Source organism: Chaetura pelagica, unplaced genomic scaffold (assembly GCF_000747805.2).
Source record: "Chaetura pelagica isolate M959 unplaced genomic scaffold, ChaPel_1.0 scaffold328, whole genome shotgun sequence".
NCBI lineage: Eukaryota > Metazoa > Chordata > Aves > Apodiformes > Apodidae > Chaetura > Chaetura pelagica.
Genome location: NW_009954216.1, coordinates 578,669 through 601,957, shown reverse-complemented (window position 1 = coordinate 601,957; position 23,289 = coordinate 578,669). Strand labels below are relative to the sequence as shown.

General features: G+C 43.4%; 1 protein-coding gene across 1 annotated transcript in view; it reads right to left on the bottom strand.

The window, feature by feature from the left end:
• The window catches only part of CNTN4 (contactin 4), a 107,229-nt gene extending 87,509 nt beyond the window's left edge, over positions 1-19,720 (bottom strand). Inside the window, 3 exon segments of the mRNA XM_010003347.1 lie at positions 1,310-1,405; positions 18,382-18,557; positions 19,593-19,720. Of these exon segments, the coding sequence (XP_010001649.1) occupies positions 1,310-1,405; positions 18,382-18,529 (244 nt within the window). The 5' untranslated portion in view covers positions 18,530-18,557; positions 19,593-19,720.
• Positions 19,721-23,289: the final 3,569 nt, after the last annotated feature.

Here is a 23,289-nt window from a genome sequence, read left to right as displayed (position 1 = left end):
AGGGGGGTTGGACTAGATGATCTTTCGAGGTCCCTTCCAACCCCTAGGGTTCTGTGATTCTATGACACTTGCAGTGCTCCAGCCCAGCAGCAGGATCCTGTGGTACGGGCAGGAACTGATCTCCCCAGCTTTGCTTGGCAAACACTGCCTGGGGATGGAACTAAGGACGGAACACGGCGGCTTTCCGACAGGCAGCTACTTCCCAGGGGTATCTGATACTCTCCTGTGAACCTCCTCTGCCCAGAGCTGGAACAGGAGCTGGCTGTGGTGACTGTGCAGTGACTGCCAGAGACCAAACAGCTTCGACTGCCCTGGGAGATGTGCAGCTCTAAAGGAAACCCGATGCACACAACTGACATCCATTAACTTTGCACTTGTGACTTTGGAAACTCCTCCTCACTTCTAACCTCAGGAAAAGTAAAAGAACACCTTGCCACAGAGAACACCAATTCCTGCAGAACAAGGGTCTCACTCCAAATTAGCTGGATTTGACCTTCCACTAAATCCTTTCTATGCAAACCAGAAAGCAACCAGCAAAACTCCAGCCCAGCTTAGTTACAAAATTGCAATAGTATCAATTTAGGCTAATTGTGGATCTGGCAACAAATAAGTTCATTTTCTAGTTGGAATAGAGTAGGTCATAGCGGTCATGTGGGAAGTCATCTCTCCAAATAATTGAGGGAAATAATTACACTTCAGTTTCCTGCCTGTCTGGACACCAGAATCCCACTCACCTCCCAGTCACCCTAAGATGCTCTTCCCCACATACTGAACCCAAACTGGAAACGATGCCAGCACCTGCCTGGAATGCCCTTGTGTAAACATACATACATACACACCAGAACTTTCTCCTGAATCACATGAATAAATATACTACAATACTTCTCACCACTTCCATGAACCACCAGCAGCCACCACATCTCCATGCAAGGTGTTCATGCTGCAAAGGCTTCTGACAAAGCATCTCCGTTCCCAGTCTTCCCTCCTTTCTCCACCACGGAAACAAAGCCCTGCAGACTGCAAATGAGTTTGTGGCTGATCCACAACCCAGCTTCAGTGGTTTTTAATATGTAGCTTTGGCAGCTGCCTCATCAGATGTGGCAATGAGACCCACCTGCAGGGGTTGAGGGACAAGCTCCATCCACCCAGGCAGCACCTCATTTTGGGGAACAGTCAACACTACAGGAGCCATAAACATTAGATGCTGTGGTTACAAGTAATTTTATAGGCTTGTTATCATAGATTTAAGAACAACCTTCAAGTCATGAACATCAAAAACCTGAAAGACTCATGGTGATGTCTGAATTACCTCCAGAATGTGGTGGTGGCCCACACAGCAGCACCATGCCCTGGCCCTGCCGGACGGACACCGTGCTTCTCGTCCTGGTTTTGAAGTTCTCAAGATCTGCCAAGAGAGAAAAAAACTCCATTAAAAGGAGTCCAACATTTGGGTTTTTTTTTTCCTCGTGAACAGGACAGAGGTTCATTAGGACTTTGCTGTGTGACAGAGAAGCAAAGTGGACATCACCTTGGAAGGTGGGTTGGTGGGAGCTGGGCGGGTGGCGAGGCAGTGGGACACTGCTGTGGCAGCAACCATCACAGGCTGCAAGGCTGGCAAGGAGGTACAGGTGCTGATGTTCTCAGGGAGAAGACACATACAGAGAAAACTCCAGCAACCTCTAATGCTGCTAGTTTTATTTTATGAATTTGTGAACAGTTGCTGCCTTGAATAATCTCTACCTTCAGTTATGTTATGAGGCAGTTCTGTTCCCCTTTAGGAGACTTGTTACTGGTGCCCTTGCCACCCAGGTGTAGAAACCCTTCCCCTCCCTTAAGGAACCCTCCTGTAACAGCTGGATGTTGGCCACACTGTGCTTTAATAAAATTCCTCCTTCCACCACTCCCCAGTGCCTCTCCTTCAGAGGCCAAAATGCAACTCCTTTTCTCTCCTGGCTCACTGGGTTCAAGAAACCCCTCTCCTTCAGAGGCCAAAATGCAACTCCTTCTTGTCTCTCCTGGCTCACTGGGTTCAAGAAACTTGCTCTTAAGGGAGGAGGTGACTCTGAGCAGAGCAGTGGCACCAGGTATTGATCAGCAGCTGCTGCATGGGAGCACAACCACACCCAACTGCTTTGGGACCCTTTTGTCTGGAACAGTCCCTTGCATTGCAGTGTTGGGGTTTTTTTTTGCTTTCAGTGCAGCTGAGCCGTGGTTTGGTGATTACAAACCTGTTGTCAGTGCAATTGGGAACCAGAGAAAACACAGGTGATAAATATTTAACAGCATGAACTACTAGGAACATCATTATAAGGTTACAAGGTTGAAAAATTAAGCCTTGATTTTTATCCCCTCTTGACAATGTTTTCTGGAAGCTCTGACATGCATATGTTAAAAAAAATCATTGGCAGTTGCCATCTTTTCATTTTAGAAACCTTTTTCATGGACCTTTTCCTGCTAAATCCAAATTCAGGATAAAATCCAGGCAGAAGGGAGGCAGTGAGCAAGCAATTTGTTCCAGTGCTGGTACTCACTGTGAGATGTCTAGCACAGTTCTGCTGCACCCTTATGCTGGACCTTACATCATTCCCAGCATCTTATTATTGTATAATTTCATCTTTTCCACCTGCATTTTGATGGAGAAATATTATGGGGTCTTAAAAAGCCTGCTGCACTGCAGTGAATTATTTGGGATAACAAAACTAGTCTAAACAATGAACTTCTGCTTAAGTGGGTGCAGAATATTGCACTGAAGTTTTGTGGCACTGAATTCCCCACACAGGGAGGGAGGTAAGAGCAGTTGCTGAACAAATGCTGAAGACACTTGCTGAAACCCCTGCCACAGAAGCAGCACTTACACCTCCCCATGCCTGTTACCTTCCTCCAAGGGAAACACAGCTGGGCTAGTGCCCCTCTGCCCCTGCCTGGAGAGTAGGCAAGAAATTATTCTCTCTGCTTTTGACATTAAATATCAATGGAACAGCAAAAGAAGAAGAAAAAATCCCCATCACAGCTGCAGAATGGCTCTGAATTACAGTGTGAATGGTTCAGCTCTATGTGTCTCCCCTGATGAGAACATTAAGTTCCACTTTATTTTGCCCCAAAGGACCGAACTAACAGACAAGGATTTTTGTTCTTACTTGCCAATAAGAAAAAAACAAACCCACAAAACCACCAAAAGACTTATTAAGCCAGCAAGCTGCATTATTTCTCAGCACACTTACTGTTTTGGAAGAAGGTTTGGAATGGGACTATCATACTCCCATGCTTCCCTTGGCACCAGATCCCTTTCAATGGGAAACTGCACCTGAGCAGAACCAGGTGCCTTTGGAAACATGAGGTTTGCAGGTGTCTGGCTGCTGGACCTGCCACCATGCTCGAGGAGGTGACCCCCAGGACACTGCATGGCTATTCAGTACTACTCTTGTACAACCTACTCTTGTTATTCTCACATTTCATCTTTTTGTTTGCTTCCTGCTCCTTCTGTTATATTGTTCCACGCTTCACTCTTAATTTCTCCTGCAAACATTGTCAGTGAGATCACTGTGACTCCCAGCACAAACACTTTTGCACAAAAAAAAAACCCCAAACCCACAAGTTCTTGAAAAATGCTGAGGATGTAGATTAAAAGGAAAAAAAAAAATCAGATTTGGGGGGCTGGCAGTGAAAGCCTCATTGGGCCACTGCTCTCTCAAAGAGCAGCGAGACGTTGCTGGTTTACATGTAGATGCATCATCACGAGGAGCCAGTGACATCTCTTGGAGTAGGAAAAAACCCAGAGGTTTGAAGCTGAAGGCCTGGAAATGGAGATGAGAAATTACACTGACTGTGAGGGATGATGATCAGCTGCAGAACCAAACTATAACAGAGAGCAGTGGGTGCAGCATCCTTGTTGCCTGGAGATCAAGCCCACCTGTCTGGGGCACGTACAAACACGGTGCTTTAATCACACATAAGCAGCCTGGTTCAGTTATGGATAAACTGGTGGAAAATAGGACCAGGGTAAACAGGAAGCCACATTACAGGGCACTGCACACATCCAGCCTTCAGATGCATGAAATCCTGGGAAGGAGGAGGTCTGGAAACCTGTGTGACAGGCTGGTGGCCTGACATCCACCTGAGAGTCCCAGAGATCTATTTCCTAGGACCTGGAAACACACTATCTAAGAAATCTGAAAATAATCACATTCTAATTAATTTAGGTACCCCATGGGGTACTAAATACCTTATAAGAGAAATAAAAGACTCATTTAAGGAATTTACAGTTAAATGGTAGACACAATGCAATGAACATTGGTAAACAGAAGAGAGAGAACAAGATGAAGCAAAACAATGCCTGGAAGTGATAAATTCATTAAATTTCAGCATGCAGGCATGTCCATGACTTAATTAAAATTTTTAGGGTATGAATTGCTTCAATTACAGTGATCTATCACTGCACAGACCAAAAGAGAAAGGAGCTTTAATTGCAATAAAAAATATTCATACGTGAAACAAAGAAAACCTGACTAGAATTGAGGACTTCTATGAACAGAAACTGCTTCTTGTTGGAGCCAGGATCCCCATGTGTGCTTCTGGTGAAAATATGTCACCAACTCAGGGAACTGTGGCACCAAGCAGTACATGACCATGAAAAAAATACTGTTTCTGTTCACAGGATTAAAAAGAACAGCAGGTGCAAGAGGGAGGTAAACTAACTCATCAAAGCAGCATATACAAGAAATCCTAGCTCCCTTGCACCAATAAGTAACTTGCAGATCAAGCTTTTGTTTCAAATACTCCAGATATTTGTATGACTGCTAAGAAAAGAACACACTTGCATATTAGCTTTTGAACTATTTAACTTGAACATTCTCTACTTAGAAAGCAATTGTCAAAACTAAGAGAAACCACTGAGGAAGAAAATCTTAACGCTTTACAATTCCAGAGGTCAATGTCCTGCCAAAGCTTATTGGGAGCACACAACACTAAACCAGTGACTCCACTGATAAGAGAAAAATACTGTATAAAGCCCCAGTAACTCCAGCACCCCATGAGGTTGTGATGAGCAATGTTTTGGTGCAAAGAGGAGAATAAAACCAGGAGGTTTAACAGGAATGAAGACAGGTTATCATGATTAACACTGTTACTCAAACCTTATTTTATGAATAAGGATGCCACTTAACCTTCATCATCTCCACAGTATCAATTCTAAATCACTCACTTTATATGTTGGCATAAAGTTGTATGTACTCAACCTCTAAAAAATACAGTGATTTGTACCAGTGACACCACTGTGCTGGCAATGACATGACTTTGGGAAAGTCACTGAAGTTCTCTGTGTCAAAGATTGCCCATCTCTAAGGAGCAGAACTTAAACTGTGTGTCTCAAAAGAGACTTAATTAGCTAATATTTGCGCATAAATTTGACATCTGCTGCTGAAATGCACCAGAGTGCAATAGCTATTAGCATGTGCATACTCACACCCACCCTTCAGTAGAAACTTGAATTGCTTTTCTTGCATCACTAGATTTTTCTGTGGTCTCCCCTAAAACTCTGCCTTAACATTTGGTGACACAAATTCTGCAGGCACTGGTAAGTGATGCCAGTCTGATACAGTTGCTTATTTCTCAAAACCACCCCCAAGCCCAGAAGGTGCCAGCAGCAGCTTTCAATCCCACCAGCTTTTCAGTTTGGGTAGGGTACTGCATGGGATGACCTCCTTCCAAAACCTCAGATGTGGTTTAATAAAAGCTTAAACAATCTGAAACAATCCTAAGCCCCTTAAGACTGGGTAGTTTGTCTCAGTAAATGGCATATGGAAATTTTAATCAAAAACATATGGCTTTTCACAGTTGCAATTATCCAACCTTGGCTAGAGTAATGAAAAATTTCCCCAACTTTTCCATTAAAAAAACAACAAATCAGTCTTTATAGCAAAGGAGATTAAACCATAAGCAAAGCAAAAAGAGATGTAGCCTTTTATCCTTTATTAGGACCTACTTGGCTTTTTACTTTATTTATGAATTTTGGTAATTCTCTTTTTTTTTTTTCTAAGCAATCACTAGATAAGTCTTGGAAATCAAATTGTGCTCTTTAAAAGACATATTTCCCAGAGGACATGAAAGCCTGAGCAAGACCTGATCAGCTCACTTCCCTCTGAGCTCCCACTGGTGGGGCACTGGAACACTTGACCTCTGCTTTCTGTGTTTTTATCCCTTCTCATTTGCAGCTCCACTGATGCCTCTGCTGTTCAGAGCTCTGCCCCAGCAAAGTGGTTCCAGTGTCTGCACACAAGGCCACTCAGTTCCCATTATTGGCTGCAATATGGAAATAACTTGGCTACTGAACCCAGTGTGTCCTGGGAACTGGACTGACAGGGGAGGCTTCCCTTAGGAGGCTGCAAGTCTCAGGTCATTGGTGATTTGACAGAGATCCTCATTTTTTATGAGAGCTAAGCTCTGTTTTGCCTTTCTTTGTTTGAGGGAGAAGGGTTTCCATGGTTTGTTTTTTTAAATATTTAGCATATTTTTAGAATCCAAAATCCATTAATTATGCAGGTTCTGAAATGCAGAGAGTTATTTTTGGAACTATTCAACAAAACCAAATATATTATAGAAAATTACAGAAACAGTAAATGATTCAAACTTGATGGTGAGAGGTGTCTGCATGTCCCTCAGGAAGGCAGTTGGTGTGCCTGTAGCACACAGAAGGCAGCACTGCTGTACACACACTGCCTTGAATGGCACACTGTCAAAAGCTCACACACCTTTAGTCAACCCTTTGCCATTACATTTCAGGCTGGTGGTTTTTTTTTTCCCTAATGTTTGGAACAGCAGCTTCCATGCTATTTTTATCTGTTGTTCTTGTTTAACTGAAATGAAACTACTTCTCCTTTTACTATATTCTAACAAAACCAGACATGCATCAACCCCATCTTTATACACCAGTGAATTTTCATTTCCAAAAGAAAACATGACTAATATTCAGGCTTAGAGGAAGAAAAGCAACACATTACTGGCTTCTGTGCTGCTATATTTTACTTAAAGTCTATCTCTAAAGACTTCTGTGCAATGAATTTGATAGCACATCAGTGATATTCCTCTACTGAGTCGATGCTAATAGCAAGTAGCTACCAAAGCATAATACCTGTATCTATATGGATCTGTACTTTCAAATGGGTCATTATCCCTCCAGAGTGAGGGATTTGATGAACCTTGACAGAGGATGTATGTGCCTGAAGGAAAACCAAGGGATTGTCACTGAGAACACAGCCACAGGATAACTGCAGAGGCCTTGCTGGGGCAGGTTTGGTGCTTCACCCTTGAGGCTTAGTTGTAATTTAGATGCAAGAAACATGAATGGTTAAAAATTGATATGACTACACAAATTAAATGACCTTTGAAGCACCCATACAATAGGAAGTAATGCTACAGGTAAGGGGTAGTTACCTCTCCATACCCATGAAACCCACAATCCACTAATGTACACAGACACAGCCAAGAAATTCAAGTCTATTTTCAAGAGACTTAAAGAGATTTACAGAGCATAATGAGGTTTGCCTCCCCATACCCATTCTATAATTTTAAGATGATCCCAGCAATTTAAGATTTAGAATGATGTTTAAGGTCACATGCAGTGCTTGAATCAGTCAATGGGGTATTTTTATTATTAGAGACCACATGACTTAGCTCAAGGGTATTTCTGAAGAGGTTGGCAATGATACCTCATTAAAGAAAATAACAGCAACCAGAGGGTTTGGCCAATTGTCCTGGTTCACACTGAATAAAGAAGCTTCTACCAAGAGATAGCTTGTGTGCCCTCTTCCAAATTGTTTTAATCACATTTGCATAACTCTCCACATACAACAGGGCACTCTTTCATATCCTGGACGAAATACACAACCAGATGGAGACAGAAGTCATTTGCATCGCTGCCCATGGAATAATATGACTTCATTGGCTGTTGACTATAAACTATGCTAATTTGGCCCATAAAATAGTCTTGAAGATGAGATTCTAGTGCATCTCAATCAATTTCAGATTTTAGAGGACGCTGGTTTGAAGAAATCATAGCCTGTCTATATGAAGGCAGGCTGAAAGCACTCTAACTGATGACTAGCACCCACAAAAGCATTAAAGCTTTTTGCTCTCAAAACACTTGACAAGATTTCCCTCCTGATATTTATGGCTCTAATATCTCTAAACACTGTCTCTATAAAACCTGTGCCTGACTTTTTAAAAGCAGGGGTTTATGTTATCCCTTTCACAAATACACAAAGATTAAGTTCTTCTGTCCATGTCCTTGCTGTTGTGTCAAGACTACACAGCAAGTTGTGCAGCTGAGGATAAAACTGCCTTTGATAGAGCTTAATAGAGTTCCAGTTTAAGAGCTGGTGTTCTAATGCATAATTTTTATAGTCACTGATTTCAGAAATAGTTTATACATCTGGCAATTAAAGCTTTCTCATTTGACCTCTGGAACAGAAATTTCACTGGGGCTTCTACCTCAGTGAAAAACACAAAAAGTTTCAGAGGCAAACATTTGGCCATTTCCCTCCTTGCCTCTCCTTTGGAGAGGACTTTGGTACTGTGGAATAAACAAGATACTGCCTCTGCATCTTTACCAAGTGGCCAGGTCCAGTCTGCATGTCTAGATCTTCCCTTTCCCTGTTCCTTCCTGCACAGAAACTTACCTGTATCACAAGACACAAACATTCTCAGATGAGAATTCTTCTCTTTGCCTTTGCTGGGGGGGCATCTGCAGCTGGAGGATTTTCATGGTGGGGTTTGCTCTGAAGGCTACATGGATTTTCATGGTGGGGTTTGCTCTGAAGGCTGAAAGTAGCTACACGATGAGATGTGTAGCTGGAGGTCTGAACTCAAACCAGACATTCTGGGAGGAACTCAAACCTGCCAGGGAGAAGGGCTGGCAGCTCCTCCCAGCTGAGCCAGGAGGGAGCTCCAAACGGCCACACTCAGGTTAGAGAGATGTGTAGCTGGAGGTCTGAACTCAAACCTGAGGTTCTGGGAGGAACTCAAACCTGCCTGGGAGAAGGGCTGGCAGCTCCAAACGGCCACATTTGGGTTAGGGAAGGGGAACCCTGCTGTGTTGGTATGCAAACCAAGATCTCCTTTTTCTCCCAAGCTCTCCCCATCACTCACAGCTCTGACCTATATATCATCATGGACTCTGTCATCTCTATCTGGGTTCTCACATTGAGACTATGTTTAAATCTTGCCAAGTCTTTCTGACCACCATCTGTCAAAGACAGACTGATTGGTTTACTCACATGGCCAAAACTCCTCCTCAGGGTTTCACTTTGCATCCCAAAGACTGTGACAGCTTTTCCAATGCTGCTGGGGGAGTCACAGACCCCCACACCCTGCCAGGACCACTTTCTCCTTGCTTGGTCACACCAAGCACCAGCTGCTAGTCCCTACCAGGATGCCTCCTCCTGGCCTACTACATCCTCTGCAGCTTGCTGGGATTTGATCCTTGCTTCCAAACAGGCAGTGAGGCAGCCCCCATGCTTGTTTTGCCTTCCTTCCTGCCACACATCTCACTGGGGAACAGGAGCTCTCAGCAGCATCTGCACAGCACCCACTGTTCTCTTCCCAAACCAAATTTCTCTATGATGTTGCCACAAAAAAGAAAAAAATCCCTCTTGACTTCATGCTCCACTTCATAAAGGCTGCTTGTTTACTATCCTTCTATAGGAAATACTTCAAATGTTCATTTTGAAGCAACTCTCCTGCTTGAGACAAAATGCTGAGGACTCAGAAAAAGTTATTACTTTCATCCAGAAAATCTGGGCAGACATTTCCCCTTGGGTTGACTTGAATGGAGTTACTTCACACAGAGAATTTTTTTTTTTTAAATTTCACAAGCAAAACAATGAGTTATTCACACACTTTGTGCCAGCACAGATGATTCTGCCATGGCCAGAAAGCAGAACTTCTGCTGGTAGCTCACTCCCCAGCTGAGCACTGACATTCCAGGTGCCCCATGTGTTCCCTAGCAGAGCACACTGTGCTGCACCTTCTTCCCTTGCAAACCTACACGAATGCAAATGCAGACCCCAATTAATATAAAATAATGTGACACAAGCTCACTGAGCTAGAAATTTCAAAGAACAATTTCCTTTTACTTGATAGAAACACAAAGGAAAAAGACCCCATGGAAATTCCAGTCCTCAGAAGGTATCTGGCAGTTCAGCTTGCCTATGGAAATGTACATTATTATTCCAGACAGCACCACTTAAAAAGGAAATCTTTTTTCATTGTGTACATCTCTCATGTCTAATGAATTACCAAATGGCAGTCACGTTTGTGGCAGACAGGAAAACTAACATGGGACAACGTTTGACAAACATATTTAAAGCTCTGCTGTCCCCTGCATGCCAACACTGACTCCCTGATTTTGTTTTCCAGAAGGAAAACAGGAAAGAAGAAATAAAACAATGAAAAAGCAGCCACTAGCATGAAACTGTTCTGCATTGGGTCTTGTATCCCATCACCAGGAGAAGAAATTTTCTGACAAGAGTCCACCCCTGGCCTTTGGGTGTACTTGTCCAGGGGGTCTGCATCTGCTGCCTGGGCTCAGAACCTGGACACTTACTGTGCTGTTCAGAACACCACAGAAAACAAGAAATCCCTCTTTTTATTTCCTTCCAGATCCAGCTGGAGTTTTTCAGAGCATCCTGATATGATTTAGCACAAAGATAATTTTCTCAAGATCTTCTCATCAGAGCAGGGCTTTTTGCAAGGCAAGTTTACATCACTGGACCTTGGCACACTAGGACAAAATTGGTCCATTTAAGCACTCATTTTAAACAAACAGCTACATCTGCATTTAGTTCTTAACAATCCACCCCCCTCATATAAAAAAATAGATTTTGAATATATGTTGTTTCACATATTGAAGACAAATGTAAAGGAGAGAAACAGGGAAAAACTGTCAAGCCTGTGCTTTGCTGTTCCCTACATTTCTAAACCACAGGAGAAACCACGGTGCTAGGACCAACCTGTGATGTTAAGCTCCTTGTGGTGGGATGCCCAGAGTGATGGATGCAGCTCTCCTGCCTGGCACAGTCCTCTGACACCTCCCTTGCAATGCTCCCTGCTCTCCCAGCACTATTTCTGTGTGATGTAAATTGAAATGCACTTACTAAACAGCACTGCAGCCTTACGAGATTGCCAGCTTTGAGAGGTGTGCTGAGTATTTATAAATGCTATTGCCACTGCTTTAAGTAATCATGTATTCATCTTATTTATAACCCTTGGGTGGAAACAGAGCAGGTAGAAACCCTACCTTTCTCTTCCAAGTTAAGGGTCTTTCTATCACAGGTGAAAGTAAAGTAGGTTATATATCTATCCTCTCCTACCTACTCCCTGGTTGGTCCTATTCATCAAGAAAAAAGAAGAGCCTAGCCTAGTTTTCAACCCATGGGAGACTCGGTGGCAAAGGTGGTGAGACAGGGCTCTAGCACTGACAACTGCACTTGGCACAGCACACACTCTGAAAGTCTTCAAAGGGAAAAAAAGAGACAGCAAGAGAGATTTGGGGGAAAGCAGGCCATGTTAAGAAAGCCACTTCCTGAAGCTGTTACGAATAATTAAGCAAATTGAATTGTTTCAGGCAGATTGATGGGTGTAAGCAAAGCCCAGCTGCTGGCTGGGGTGTCTGTCTCTGAAGTGTGACTGCTCTCAGGGAGGCAGCAGGCTGGTGAAAGCACCAGGAAAAAGTGAATTAATCTGTTGGGAAAACCTGCAGATTTGAAGTCCAGGCTCTGAAAAAGGGAATGGGGTACCTGTGGAGGAATAAACTGAGTGTGGTATTTCAACGCTGGGGTGCAAACCAGCCTTGGAGCACAGGCACACAGGGGCTGCCCCATCCTACTGCAGCTCCCAGCTGGGATGCTAAAGATCCCCACCAACCCTGTGCACCTGACAGGGGCTTTTCACAAGTGCTCTCCCAGAGAACCAGAAAAAGGGAAGAGACAGGAAAACCCTTGAAAAAACAAACTTCCCAAAGACAAGGAGCACGGGTGACCCGCCGAGGGATACAGGGCCACGCACACCTCCCCCAGCCCAAACTCCAGGAAAGACCAACCCAAACCCTCCATTTCTTTAATTCCCAGCAGGTTTAAAACACCTCATCTTTTCTCCACGCTCAGACGTTAATAACCACCGTGGAAATGATTGAATTGGTGTGCCCAGTGCCTCATTCAGCAGAGCAGCACGTCGCTGCGCTGATCAACCAAGCCCATTGTCACTGAGCTTGTTTGTTTAGGGAAGGCAGGGCAGAGACTTTGGTGGCTTGTCTGAAAATGTTTTCCTTATTAATTGTTCTTGAAAGAATTACTTCATTGATCATTTAATCTCCAAAAAGAAACTGAATGCACTCCAGGGCAATAAGAGGGTGCGACAGTAAAGAATTTGAGCAGCAATTATAATTTGTTTCTTAGCAACTAATAGCAAAAATTATGGGACGTGATATAACAGGAATCATCCCAGCAATGGGAATATTGAAAAAAAGTCTTTTGCAGTTTAATGTTGGGAGTCATTTTCTTTTTCTACCATCAGAGTGAAATTATTTTGGGATGGCAGGTCAAAGCCCCAAAGTATTCTCATTACAGCAGCATTATCACTGTAGTTCCTGCTACCATTTGCAAGGCACAGTGCTGAGTCCCACCTGCTAATTCATGCGTGACAATGATTTTCACAGAAGCACTTCCATAAAACAAATTCTTCTAATAAATTCTGTGGGGGAGGAAGGGAAATTTTTTTCAGAAACAATAGCATGATTCCCTGCAGTTAGGAGTATGTTCATGGCAACAAAGAAGGAAGTCAGAGCTTCTATCAATGAATAAAGCAATAGAAAATGTACAAAGGAGGCTGCTGTGCAGTGAGGGTGGAGGGAAGTTCACCTGCAAACCCTGCCCTCCAGGCACTATTTCATCTGCAAAGACAGTAAACCAGTCCATGTTTCCACACACAAAATCAGCCATTTACCTTAACCAGCACTGTCTGCAGGATGAGGAGACCTCTTCTCTTTAATTGTCCTCTCATCTGTCAGCAGCCCAGGGCTCCCAGGGGCACACAGCCATTGTTTCCTGCTGCTCCAGCATCCCTTGAGGACATTTTCCTTCATCCCTGCCATCCCCTCTCCTGGGATCTCATTTCTGTTCTAAAAATTGGTGCCTCAACCCTGTGGACATCTCAGTATCATTTCTGCCAGCTGCATGGACCTGTTACATTACAGGTTTGAAGGAAACTCCTCCAGACAGAGTCCCTACAGGTTGGGAAGGTGCCCGTTTGAGAAGAGCATTTCTGAGCAGAGCACAGGGCTGCAACAACTTGCCAAGTGCTAAAAACCCCTGAAAAGCTGAATCCATTTCTCTAACAGCTCAGGTTTCACAGACACCACTTTTAGGCAGTTTTTATAACAACAGGGTGGGGTGGGGGGCACAGACAACGGTGTGACTGAAAACCAGCACCAACTGGAACTCAATTTTCCTCTTTGGATGCTCATTCCACAATCAACAGCATGTGACAGACATCAGTGCTGATAAGGAAGGCAACAGCCCCTGCATGGCTACTCACCCTCTCTTCAGGGGGTCAACTTTTTAAACCAGCAATCCTGCAGGTCTTTGTGTATTTTCAGGTTAAACTGCAAATCTTGCTGTGGAGTTTAGGGCCAAATTGAGTCTGGTTATCACAGCAGGGGAAGGATATTTCATCTGCCAGCACTGGGGATGGCTCCATGGGAGAAGCCAGGGGTCACCTGCTGGGAAAGCAGAGCAGAGCCTTGGCCCTGTCCTGGTGGAGGTGTGATGGAGCAGACCCAGCCTGGAGACCACTGGGATGGGTGGCAGAGGGGTGTTCAGAGTGACCCTCTGCGCTGCTCCTGGAGACAGTCACAGATGTCTGGTTTCAAAGCTTTGGCAGTAAAAAACAATCTGTGGCCTCAGCAAGGTAAAATACCTGAGCTACTTGCTAATTAGAGCTGTTATTCTATAGGAGCTCAAGGAGCAGCAGCAAAGATCCTAACTGCAAATCTGTTTGCTGGGAAGAAGCCTGTCTCACTCCTCCCACTGCCCCAGCATGGTCAGGACAGGAAAGATCTGGACACCACTTAGCAAAGAATTACAAACAGAAGGGGAAACCTTACTTAGCCTTTTTATTCCTGAACTCATTTCCATTGACATTGTTCATTTTTTAACAAATTTGACAAACTATCTCTTCTCCTCAGCCTTTGGTTGAGCAAGAGTAAATCCAACTGCAGCAGAGGAGTCACAGGTCACATGGAAAGTGGCACTTCCCATGGTCACCCACACATGGTGATAGACTGGTGGCTTCTGCAAAGACATTTCTGGTGGGAAACTACTGGGACTCAGCTGCCCAAAAAGCACAATCCCTTGGACATCTACCACACTTGACAGTCAACAGAAGGGGAGGAGGAATAGATCTGAAAGCCCAGACAGGGTACAAGCATACTCTGGACTATCAGTAGTTGCTGCTAGCAAGTAATATTAGCACTAGCAGAGGCCACCAAAATAAGTGACACTAAACCTTAATACATAATCCTCCAAACACAGACTCCTGAGAAGGGTGTGCAGAACTGCAGAACAGGCTGGTGAGCTTCTCTAAGGAAGGACATGGATGCTGCCTCACACTGGGAGCAGACAAGCTCTTGAAGCCTTTGAGATTTGATGCTGCTGGAGAGGTGAGTACAAACACAACTCAGCACCCGTGTGCACTGATGCTCCATTTCATGAATCATTTCACAGTCAGGAGAAACAATTTGGCCAGGACACCCACTAAAGCCAGGCCCTGCTCACAGGGCACTGCTTGGCACCGTGCTCTGCCCCCTGCCAAGAGCTGCTCAGCACCTTCTAGTCATGCCAGAGAGAACCAGAGCCAAGCGGGTGGAACAACTTGCCAATTCATCCCTTTCCAAGGGGTTCAGCCCAACTCTGGTGCCCCTGGAGATCAATACAAGTTTTATCTTTGACTCAAACGCAAGCAGGATTCAGGCCACAGTAAACAGCTTTAATCATATGTCTGAATGGGTGGGTACATCTCTAAACTGCAGCATCAGAGCTGTGCTTCTTTCCAGGCATAACTTCTTATTGATTTCAGTGTTATTTCTGAACAGAAACGACAGGACCTTGAATAAAATTGTCAGGCTAAGCCCAGTCCCCTAAAATAAAAAGCACATAATCTAATCTAGTTCAACTATGTTTTCATATATCATTTTGGAAAAGCCATTATTAGAATCCATACTCTCAAGTTTAAAGCTTTTTTATTTTCTGAGAGCCTGTGTTGCTCTAAGCACAGGGTTTAGGGTATCATTAATCCATATTCTGCTACTGTGGCACAGCAGATCCCTCTCCTTCTGAAAATGTGTTCAATTTAGAGCCAACTAGCTTTGTGGGGGGGAGGGGGAAGAAAGAACAGATTATAAATGTAAAGGATGTATCACAAAGCAAGTATTCAGGGAAAATATTAGCACTTTTATCTTAATGAGTTTGTAACCTAAATACATATTTCAAGGATTAAACTGCTGGCCCTCTCTGACCTCCACAGGAGGCTGAATAGCTGGATGGCAGTTTAATCTTCAGTGAAAACTCTAGAGAAGAATAACACAGCCCTTGAAGAATGAACCAACATGTATTAATGATGCCCCAGGATTTAGAATTTAACCCTTAAAGGGAGGGGAAAAAAGCTCAACCCCCCAAGGACCATTCTCAAAAGACCCCACAATAACTTTCCTCATTAATAAAGATGAGCTTACCCCAAAATCACACCACATGCTGATATTTGGCTGGAAAATAAGGGACTGCTTGGGTGAAGGGGGAAGCTATGGAGAGGTTAAGCAGTGAAGTCCTGAGTCTTCAACCAAACAACTTTCAACATCTAAATCATAACTTGTCAGAGCGGGCGTCAGTGACCAAGGTGAAGTGCTGGAGCTGGGCCAGGGGCTGCGTGCAACCCAGGGGCCAGACAAGGGTATGAATTCAAGGACAATAACTTAATAAAAGGGAAAAATCCTGAGAGAGCAACTGAGAGCAAACAGGCTTAAGAGAGCTCTCCTGTGGCTAGGAAGAAACCTCCCCTTACAGTGTTGTAGGTTATTCCACACAGGACTTACAGAAGCCAATAAAAAATGATCATGTTTGGAACATAAGCATGTAAAGACAAGTAGTTACATTAAGCAGTGCTACTGCATCCACAGGCCTTGGACATCAAGGCTGAAAACCACACATTAGTAATAGAGATGCCCATTTATACTGGCTCTTAGAAGCCAAGTTTTTGTAATAAACATAAACCTCTCTATGTGTTTCATAATTCAGCACATTTTGGTTGCAATCCCTTTGATTATTCAAGACAAAATTACTGTGTATCTTGATTAATGCTATTTTATTTTTTTTTTAATCCAAATGTTTCTAAACCAATTATGCTATTTTAGCAATCTAAAATACATTTTAGGAATAACAATACACTTATTCAATTTCTTTGTCATTAATTTAACTGGAAAAGAACAGGCTTTGTTTTTTGAATTCCATCTTCTTAACTGAGAACCAGTCAAACCAAATTTGCATTTGGTCAGCTAGAAAACTTGAAAGATTTTTGTCAGATTTGTCAAGACAGATGCATTAATCATAGAATACCAGGTTGGAAAGGACTTCAAGGATCCAGCCCTGGTCCAACTTCTCTTGGCAAAAGCATGGTCTAGACAAGATGGCCCAGCACAATGTCCAGCTGAATCCTACCAGTGTTTAGTGTTGGGACAGACAGAAATTAAAAAACATTCTGTATCCAAAGCAAAAATAAAATGTTAAAGGTTGACAAGTTTCTTGATTTTCATGCAGAATTCTCTGTGGTTGCAAACTCCTGGCTATCTAGTGCATAGCAATTTAAACTAGCTTGGAATTTGATGCATTTCCACTCAAGCAGTGAGAGGCAACTACACTTGCCAGCATCACCATCCTCCTTCCTACCCTCTTTGAAGCCTGGGACCAGCATCAAAGGAGCTGCAACCTGCTACCCAGCTTGTCCCTCAATGATTGATTTCAGTGAGCAGTAGGACTCCAGCCAAGGGTGTTGAAGAGCTTTGCTCTGAGGGATGCTTCCCAGGCTCACCTTGACAGTGAGCAGGGGCCACTGTTTGTAAGAGGGGCCCTGCTGTGCCTCCAGGGAAGCAGACCAGCACAATATTTATGGAGCGATCACCTTGACATTCTGAAATCTGGAGTGATGAGATTGGTCTTGAGGAAGCTGTTCATTACACACCCAGAGTGAAAAATGATGCATCTTCAGTGATGGAAAAATACTAGCAGGTCATAAGCAAGTGGATAATATACTGTAAACTATGTGGGGAGACAAAGGACTTGACTTTACTCCCAGTAATATTTCTCATTACAAATCACCTCTCCATATTGTGTGAGCCTGGTATTTACTGTCATTTTTACCTTTTTCTTTTTGTAGCTGGAGCACATCAACTTCTCTTACCAGTCAGTGAAAAGCATCTTTCACTAAGCTGTACTGAAAGCCCAGCTCACCATTACTGACAGCTTCATGTCTGGGAAAGGGCTGCCTTGACCTCCTGCATGTGCATGCCAGGATCTCTCAAAGGAGGTCCTGCTGGAATTACTAAGCTGCTGTGTACACCCCTCCCAGGACAACAGCACAGAGAAATCACACAGATGATGGATGAATAAGCTCATGTATCTATCTCTTCTCTGCCTTCACCTTTGCAACCACATGAGAAAAAAGATGACTCGTGGCCCTGCATTATCCTCCACCCACTATTATGGACTTTATCCTGTGCCTTGAAATGGCTTTTCACTATTTTGTACAATGCTAATTCACACCAAGACCTGGGCCTTTTGTTATCCTCAGCTGTTGACAAGAAGCTGCAACTCTGAATTCAACCTGGAATAACCAGGAAGCAGCCTGCTTCCCCTTCTACACCCAGAGCTACAAAATACCACTTGTCCCTGAAACACTCCTACCCACCTACTGAAATGCTGGACCTGTGAGAACTGTCACTGTGGATTTACTCCTTATATAGTGCAGGCTCCTTCATGTATTTTTAAGCATTAATTCTCCAAGGAAAGGAAAAATCAATGGTGAGAACCCATTTGCCAGATACTTTCCTAGATGGCCTCTTTATCAAGGAATTAGACACTTTGCCCTCCACACTACATATTTTAGCTAAACAGTCATAAACCAAAGGCTTCTATTCCACATTCCCATTTCCCCTCTAAATCCAGGTGTTTACTCCACCAACAGCTCAGAGGACACCACGCAAGGCCTTAGAAAAGGTCAGGATAGCAAGAATTGCTCTCCCAGTTCTCCTGGTGCTGCAGGAGCAGGGTCTGCGTTGCTACTTACAAGCAAACTGAAGCTTTGCTTCTCTGCTGACAATTGTTCCAAAGGGGTTTGTTGCTACACACTGGTATGTTCCAGTATCTTGGGTTTTATTGGGATTATTGATCAACAGGTTGCCTTCCACCACGCGGTAGCGGAAATCCATCCCCATGTCAATACTGCTGCCATTTAGCTTCCACCTAGAGCACAAAATGACAAAGTTACATTCTACTAATATTAATGCATACTCTTGGGTATTTGAAAACAAAATATGTAGTTAGTAAAGATTTAAAACATCTTTGTCTACCTATTAATGCCAAAAAAAAAAGAGCATGAAAATGCAGATTTCCTTCACGGTATTGAAATATCCCAGGATTTCACTTGACATACATTCCAGCCTCTGATTTGATTAATGCTTCTGTAGTTGCTAGTGCTGCTGTTCTTTGGAATTAATCATTTTGCAAGGGGAAGTCCCAGAAACAGGATCTTTAAACCACTCAAGGCCACTGAGGTTTCTTTTCCTCTCCCGACCTGCTGGCTGTTTGTTTTTAAATTTCAGAAAATTCATTTGCAGCAGAAGTTGTCACAAACTGGGGCACCCAGAAATTCCAGCACCACGCTGCCCCAGTTATCACAACTCACATCCCCACCAGCCCTGGAGGGAGCTACAGCCACACAGCAGCTCCCTGCACCAGAACCTACTGAGAAACAGTTTGAATGTTTGCATCAGTGAATCAACTGAATTTACTGCATTAAACAGCCAGCTGTGCCAGAAGGCAGCACAGTGGCTGAGGTCTGACAACTCTTAACTGGTTGCAGAGTGGGATGTACTTTGGTGAGCTGAATAAAAAAAGGCACTAAAGGAAAAAAAAAAACCCAGCAGCCTAAATGATTTACAGGAGCAGCACCATAGTAGTAGGGCATCTTTCTTCTAAGGATCCCACAACAGTAACTAAAGCCAAAAACAATTAAGAGCTTTGTCCATGTTTATGGAAAAAGATGGTTAGTTAGTCTGGGAGCCAAGACTATTTATAACCCCTTTGCAACCTTTTTGAACTCTTGTCTAAATTTTGGAATTGCTTTGCAATACGTGGTGATTTCCTGGTGCCTTTTATTATAATCAGCATTGTGGTAGAATCCAGGAGCATCACTGAGTTACACTGCACACACAGGAGAAAGGCTGCTGGGAGATGCTGCTTCTTTGGTGCTAAAGAACAGATAAACAGGCAACAAACCCAATAGTTGGTTTGGGATTTCCTTTTACTTCACAGCTCAGCTTCACTTTCTTTTCCTCTGAATCCAAGGGGAAGATCGCGCTGTTGGGCTCCTGGAGGAAAACTGGCCCATGCAGTGTGTTGTCATCTGTGTTAAACAGAGGAAAAATGTGACAGATACTTGATGGAATCTTCATGTACACAGTGTTAAAATATAAAATACTATCTTAGCAGTGAGAGGCCATGCATCATTCACCCTAGAAAAGATGTGATAATAAGAGGGGATTTTTCAGAACAGCCAGATTTTTTTCCAAAAGCCACTGAACCTCACATGGAGGCAACATTCACAAAAACATATGTGCACTAAATAGTACAAAGATTGAAACTTTACCCAAAGTTCAAACAAAGGGGAACAGGCATCATATTGTTGTGAGAGCAGAGCTCACCTGAAATCCGAATGCTTCCCTTTTAAACACTGAAATGTTTTCTCTGTAAATTAAAACCCCTCATTATTAAATATGGCTACAGAAAGTGAGGACTTCCTGCCTTTTAGCTGAATGGAAGGAACCTTCCTTGAACATTCTCTGAACATCTTCTGTTTGTGTCCTGCCCTATCACCTTCACAGCAGGCTCTGCCCTTGCATGGTCCCACCAGGCAAAGGGCAGTGGCAGGGCCAGCAGGACACTGAGCCAGACCTGAGCAGGGATGTCACCCGGGCCAGGCAGCCACACTGCTGCCAGCAGTCCCTCTGCACAGACATGCAGGAAACCTGTGGGCACGAGGGGTCAGAAGAGAAACGAGTAAAGAAAATATAAAGATGATGGGATGTACAACAAAGTAAGAAAGGGAATGGAGCAAACAGCAGACAATGCATCTTCCTGCCGGGAGGAGAGTGAGAACGAACGTGAATAGGCCTCATATTCCCCGACACTGGGAACTCAGCTGGATTTATTAGGGACAGAACAATAGCTCTGCCCTCCAGGGAGAAAATTCTGTCATCTCCACAAAAGGATTTCAGAGAGACTCTGCCAGAAAGATTATCACAGAGCAACCTCTCCCGTGCCTCCTCCCTCAGGTGCCACCACAAAAGAGAAGGCACTAAGTGCAGCCGTATCGCTTGTATTTATCTGCAGTTTTTAATTATATGTTAACAATATCTGACTGAGACTCATCTGTTATTCAAAACACGTTTTACATAATCTCTGGCTTCAAATTATACCTGTGTGCAACTCACTGTTGCTGGCAGAAACAAGACAATAACCATAAAGCATACAGGGCTAGATTATGATATCCTGACTTGTTCCTGAGATCCAGGGCTGCTTCACTCCTTAAACACTCCCATTCACTCTAAGAAAGAATTTTGCAATCTGGTCCATAAAGATTATAGCTCCGAGTACTATATTAATGGATTGGAAAACAAAAGAATTAAACTACATTTTAATTGCTCCTGGATTCTATCTGCAAAATGCAGAAGCTGGGCTGGTGCTCAGGCTCTCTGTAAGAGACTTCAAGTTCATAAGCAAGGAGCTTGATTTGTGCCAGGACAGGCAGAATCCAGCCATCTAACTGTGCTGAATCAGGCACGTGTTGGGCTGTCATCAGTCTCCCACCTCACCAAAGCACTGCCACCTGGAGTCTTACAGACAGAAAACTTCAAGTACCTGCACCACATACAGTCCTTGTTTGTTTGTTTGTTTTTTAAACTAACTTAGTGTTACTGGGTGGAAACAGGTCTCAGATGCTCAGTGTCAGCACAGGCAAATGCATCAAAACTGGAAGAAGGGCAGGTTGGATGGGGCTTGGAGCAGCCTGGGCTGGTGGGAGGTGTCCCTGCCCATGCAGGGGGTGGAACTGGATGAGCTTTAAGGTCCCTTCCAACCCAAAACATTGACTGTTCTACTATTTATTCTATTACAGTGTCATGTTTTGTGGAAGCAAATTCTTGCTGTCCAGGTAACTTTGAAATGTGAATTTGACACTATTTTAAAATTTATTTATTTTTTTAAGCTTCATCCACAGAAGCCCACTGCTGCCAAAAGAGGCTTTGTCCTGTTTTGTCCTGAGCTCAGCAGCCTTTTCCCTTGCTCTTCATATCAGGCTGCATTTATCAGGCTCTCTTTGGGGTATTTAAGCAAACAGAACAATGCAAGAGCTGCATGTATGTATATATATATATATATACATAAAAACTGCTCAGTTATTTTAGCTCACTTTGCTCTTTATGATTTTCAGCAGCTACTGTGTAACCTGTGACACTCCTTATGTGTTTGTCACTGTCCTGGGAACAGACAATAAGTAACCTTCCTGGACAAGCTCACTGTTGAGACACTCTTCCAGTGACAGATGTTATTTTTCTGAGTTACATTTCCTTTGCACCAACCCAAAATGAGTTAACCCAGACTGAACACTGAGCTGCCCTCAGCTTAAGACAAGTTGCAAACAAGATTGGTTACCAAAAAGCAATTTTTTTTTTTAATCCCTGTCAGATGAAACAAATGTACTGCTGCTCTGGCTCTGCCTCCGTGGAGAGAAGTGTGTTTCTTTCAGTAAGACACAGGATATAGGAAATTTCAGTACATTTAATGATAAAAGAAACCTTTTAAAACACAGCACAAGGTGTATGCCCACCTGCTGTTGGGCAGGATGTGATAGATAATTTAGAAGAACGTTCTGCTATCCTGGCTTCTGATGGGATATATATTTATTGTTTCTCCTAGTGAATCATAAAACATGTTATAAAATGCCAGATTAATTTAAATACATTCCAAATGAAGAGTATACTGTCTGTGTCCCTCCAGTTCCCCAAACCTGAGAGCCAACACATCCAGCAGAATGCTAAATGCTTCTGAGGAACTGAAACAAGAATGTTGGCTGAGGTTAACTCCCAGGAAGGGGTGAAACCATTCCTGTTCTCTCTGAACATTACACCCGGTGATGGGTATTGTTACCTAAAGAGAACTGCTTTAATTTTCATTGAAAGTTATGGCCAACTTGAGAGAAGGTTTAATTGAATATCCCACACTGCAGGGAAAGATAATAACTAAACTGAAGAGAGAATTCTTGGAGTATACCCAGTATAAATGATAAAAATCCTTTCCCTGTTTGCTGCTGAGGGAATTGGTTTCTGCTTTGTGTGCTGGTGTGTTTTCATACAGCTACAATTCAGTACTTCTTCAAGACAAAACAGCACCTTGGGAAGAGCAACTCTTCAGGAAACAGGGAAGTGAAGTGGATAGGACAGCTCAAGGGCACGGCTGATTAAGCTCCTCAAGGTTAGTCAGCTACATTCCATCCTCCTGAGCAGGGAAATGTTAAATTGGAGAGCTCACTCTTTACCTTTTTGCCCACCAGTCCTATTAACATCAACTGCACACACAAATGGTGCTAGTGGCCTTGACATTATGAGGGATTTTGACACCAAACAGCAGTCCTGCTACAAATAATTCTGTAGCATTCTGAATGAATAAGACCTGCTAAAGCTGCTATTCATTTGAAAGAAACAAAAAAATGTGTCTTAAAAAAGGAGATTTAAAAAGTCCTGTGTGAAGTGTTGCTAAGGGAAAGGCCTTGTAGCTCTGGAGACAGAGCCTATCTCTGCACCATGCCTGACCCACATGGTTAAGAAAGGAAAACAGTCAAGATTAACAAAGAGAACAAACCAACGACAATCAGATACTGTCACCAGGAGCAAAGCTGAAACAATGAAGAAGCTCTTTC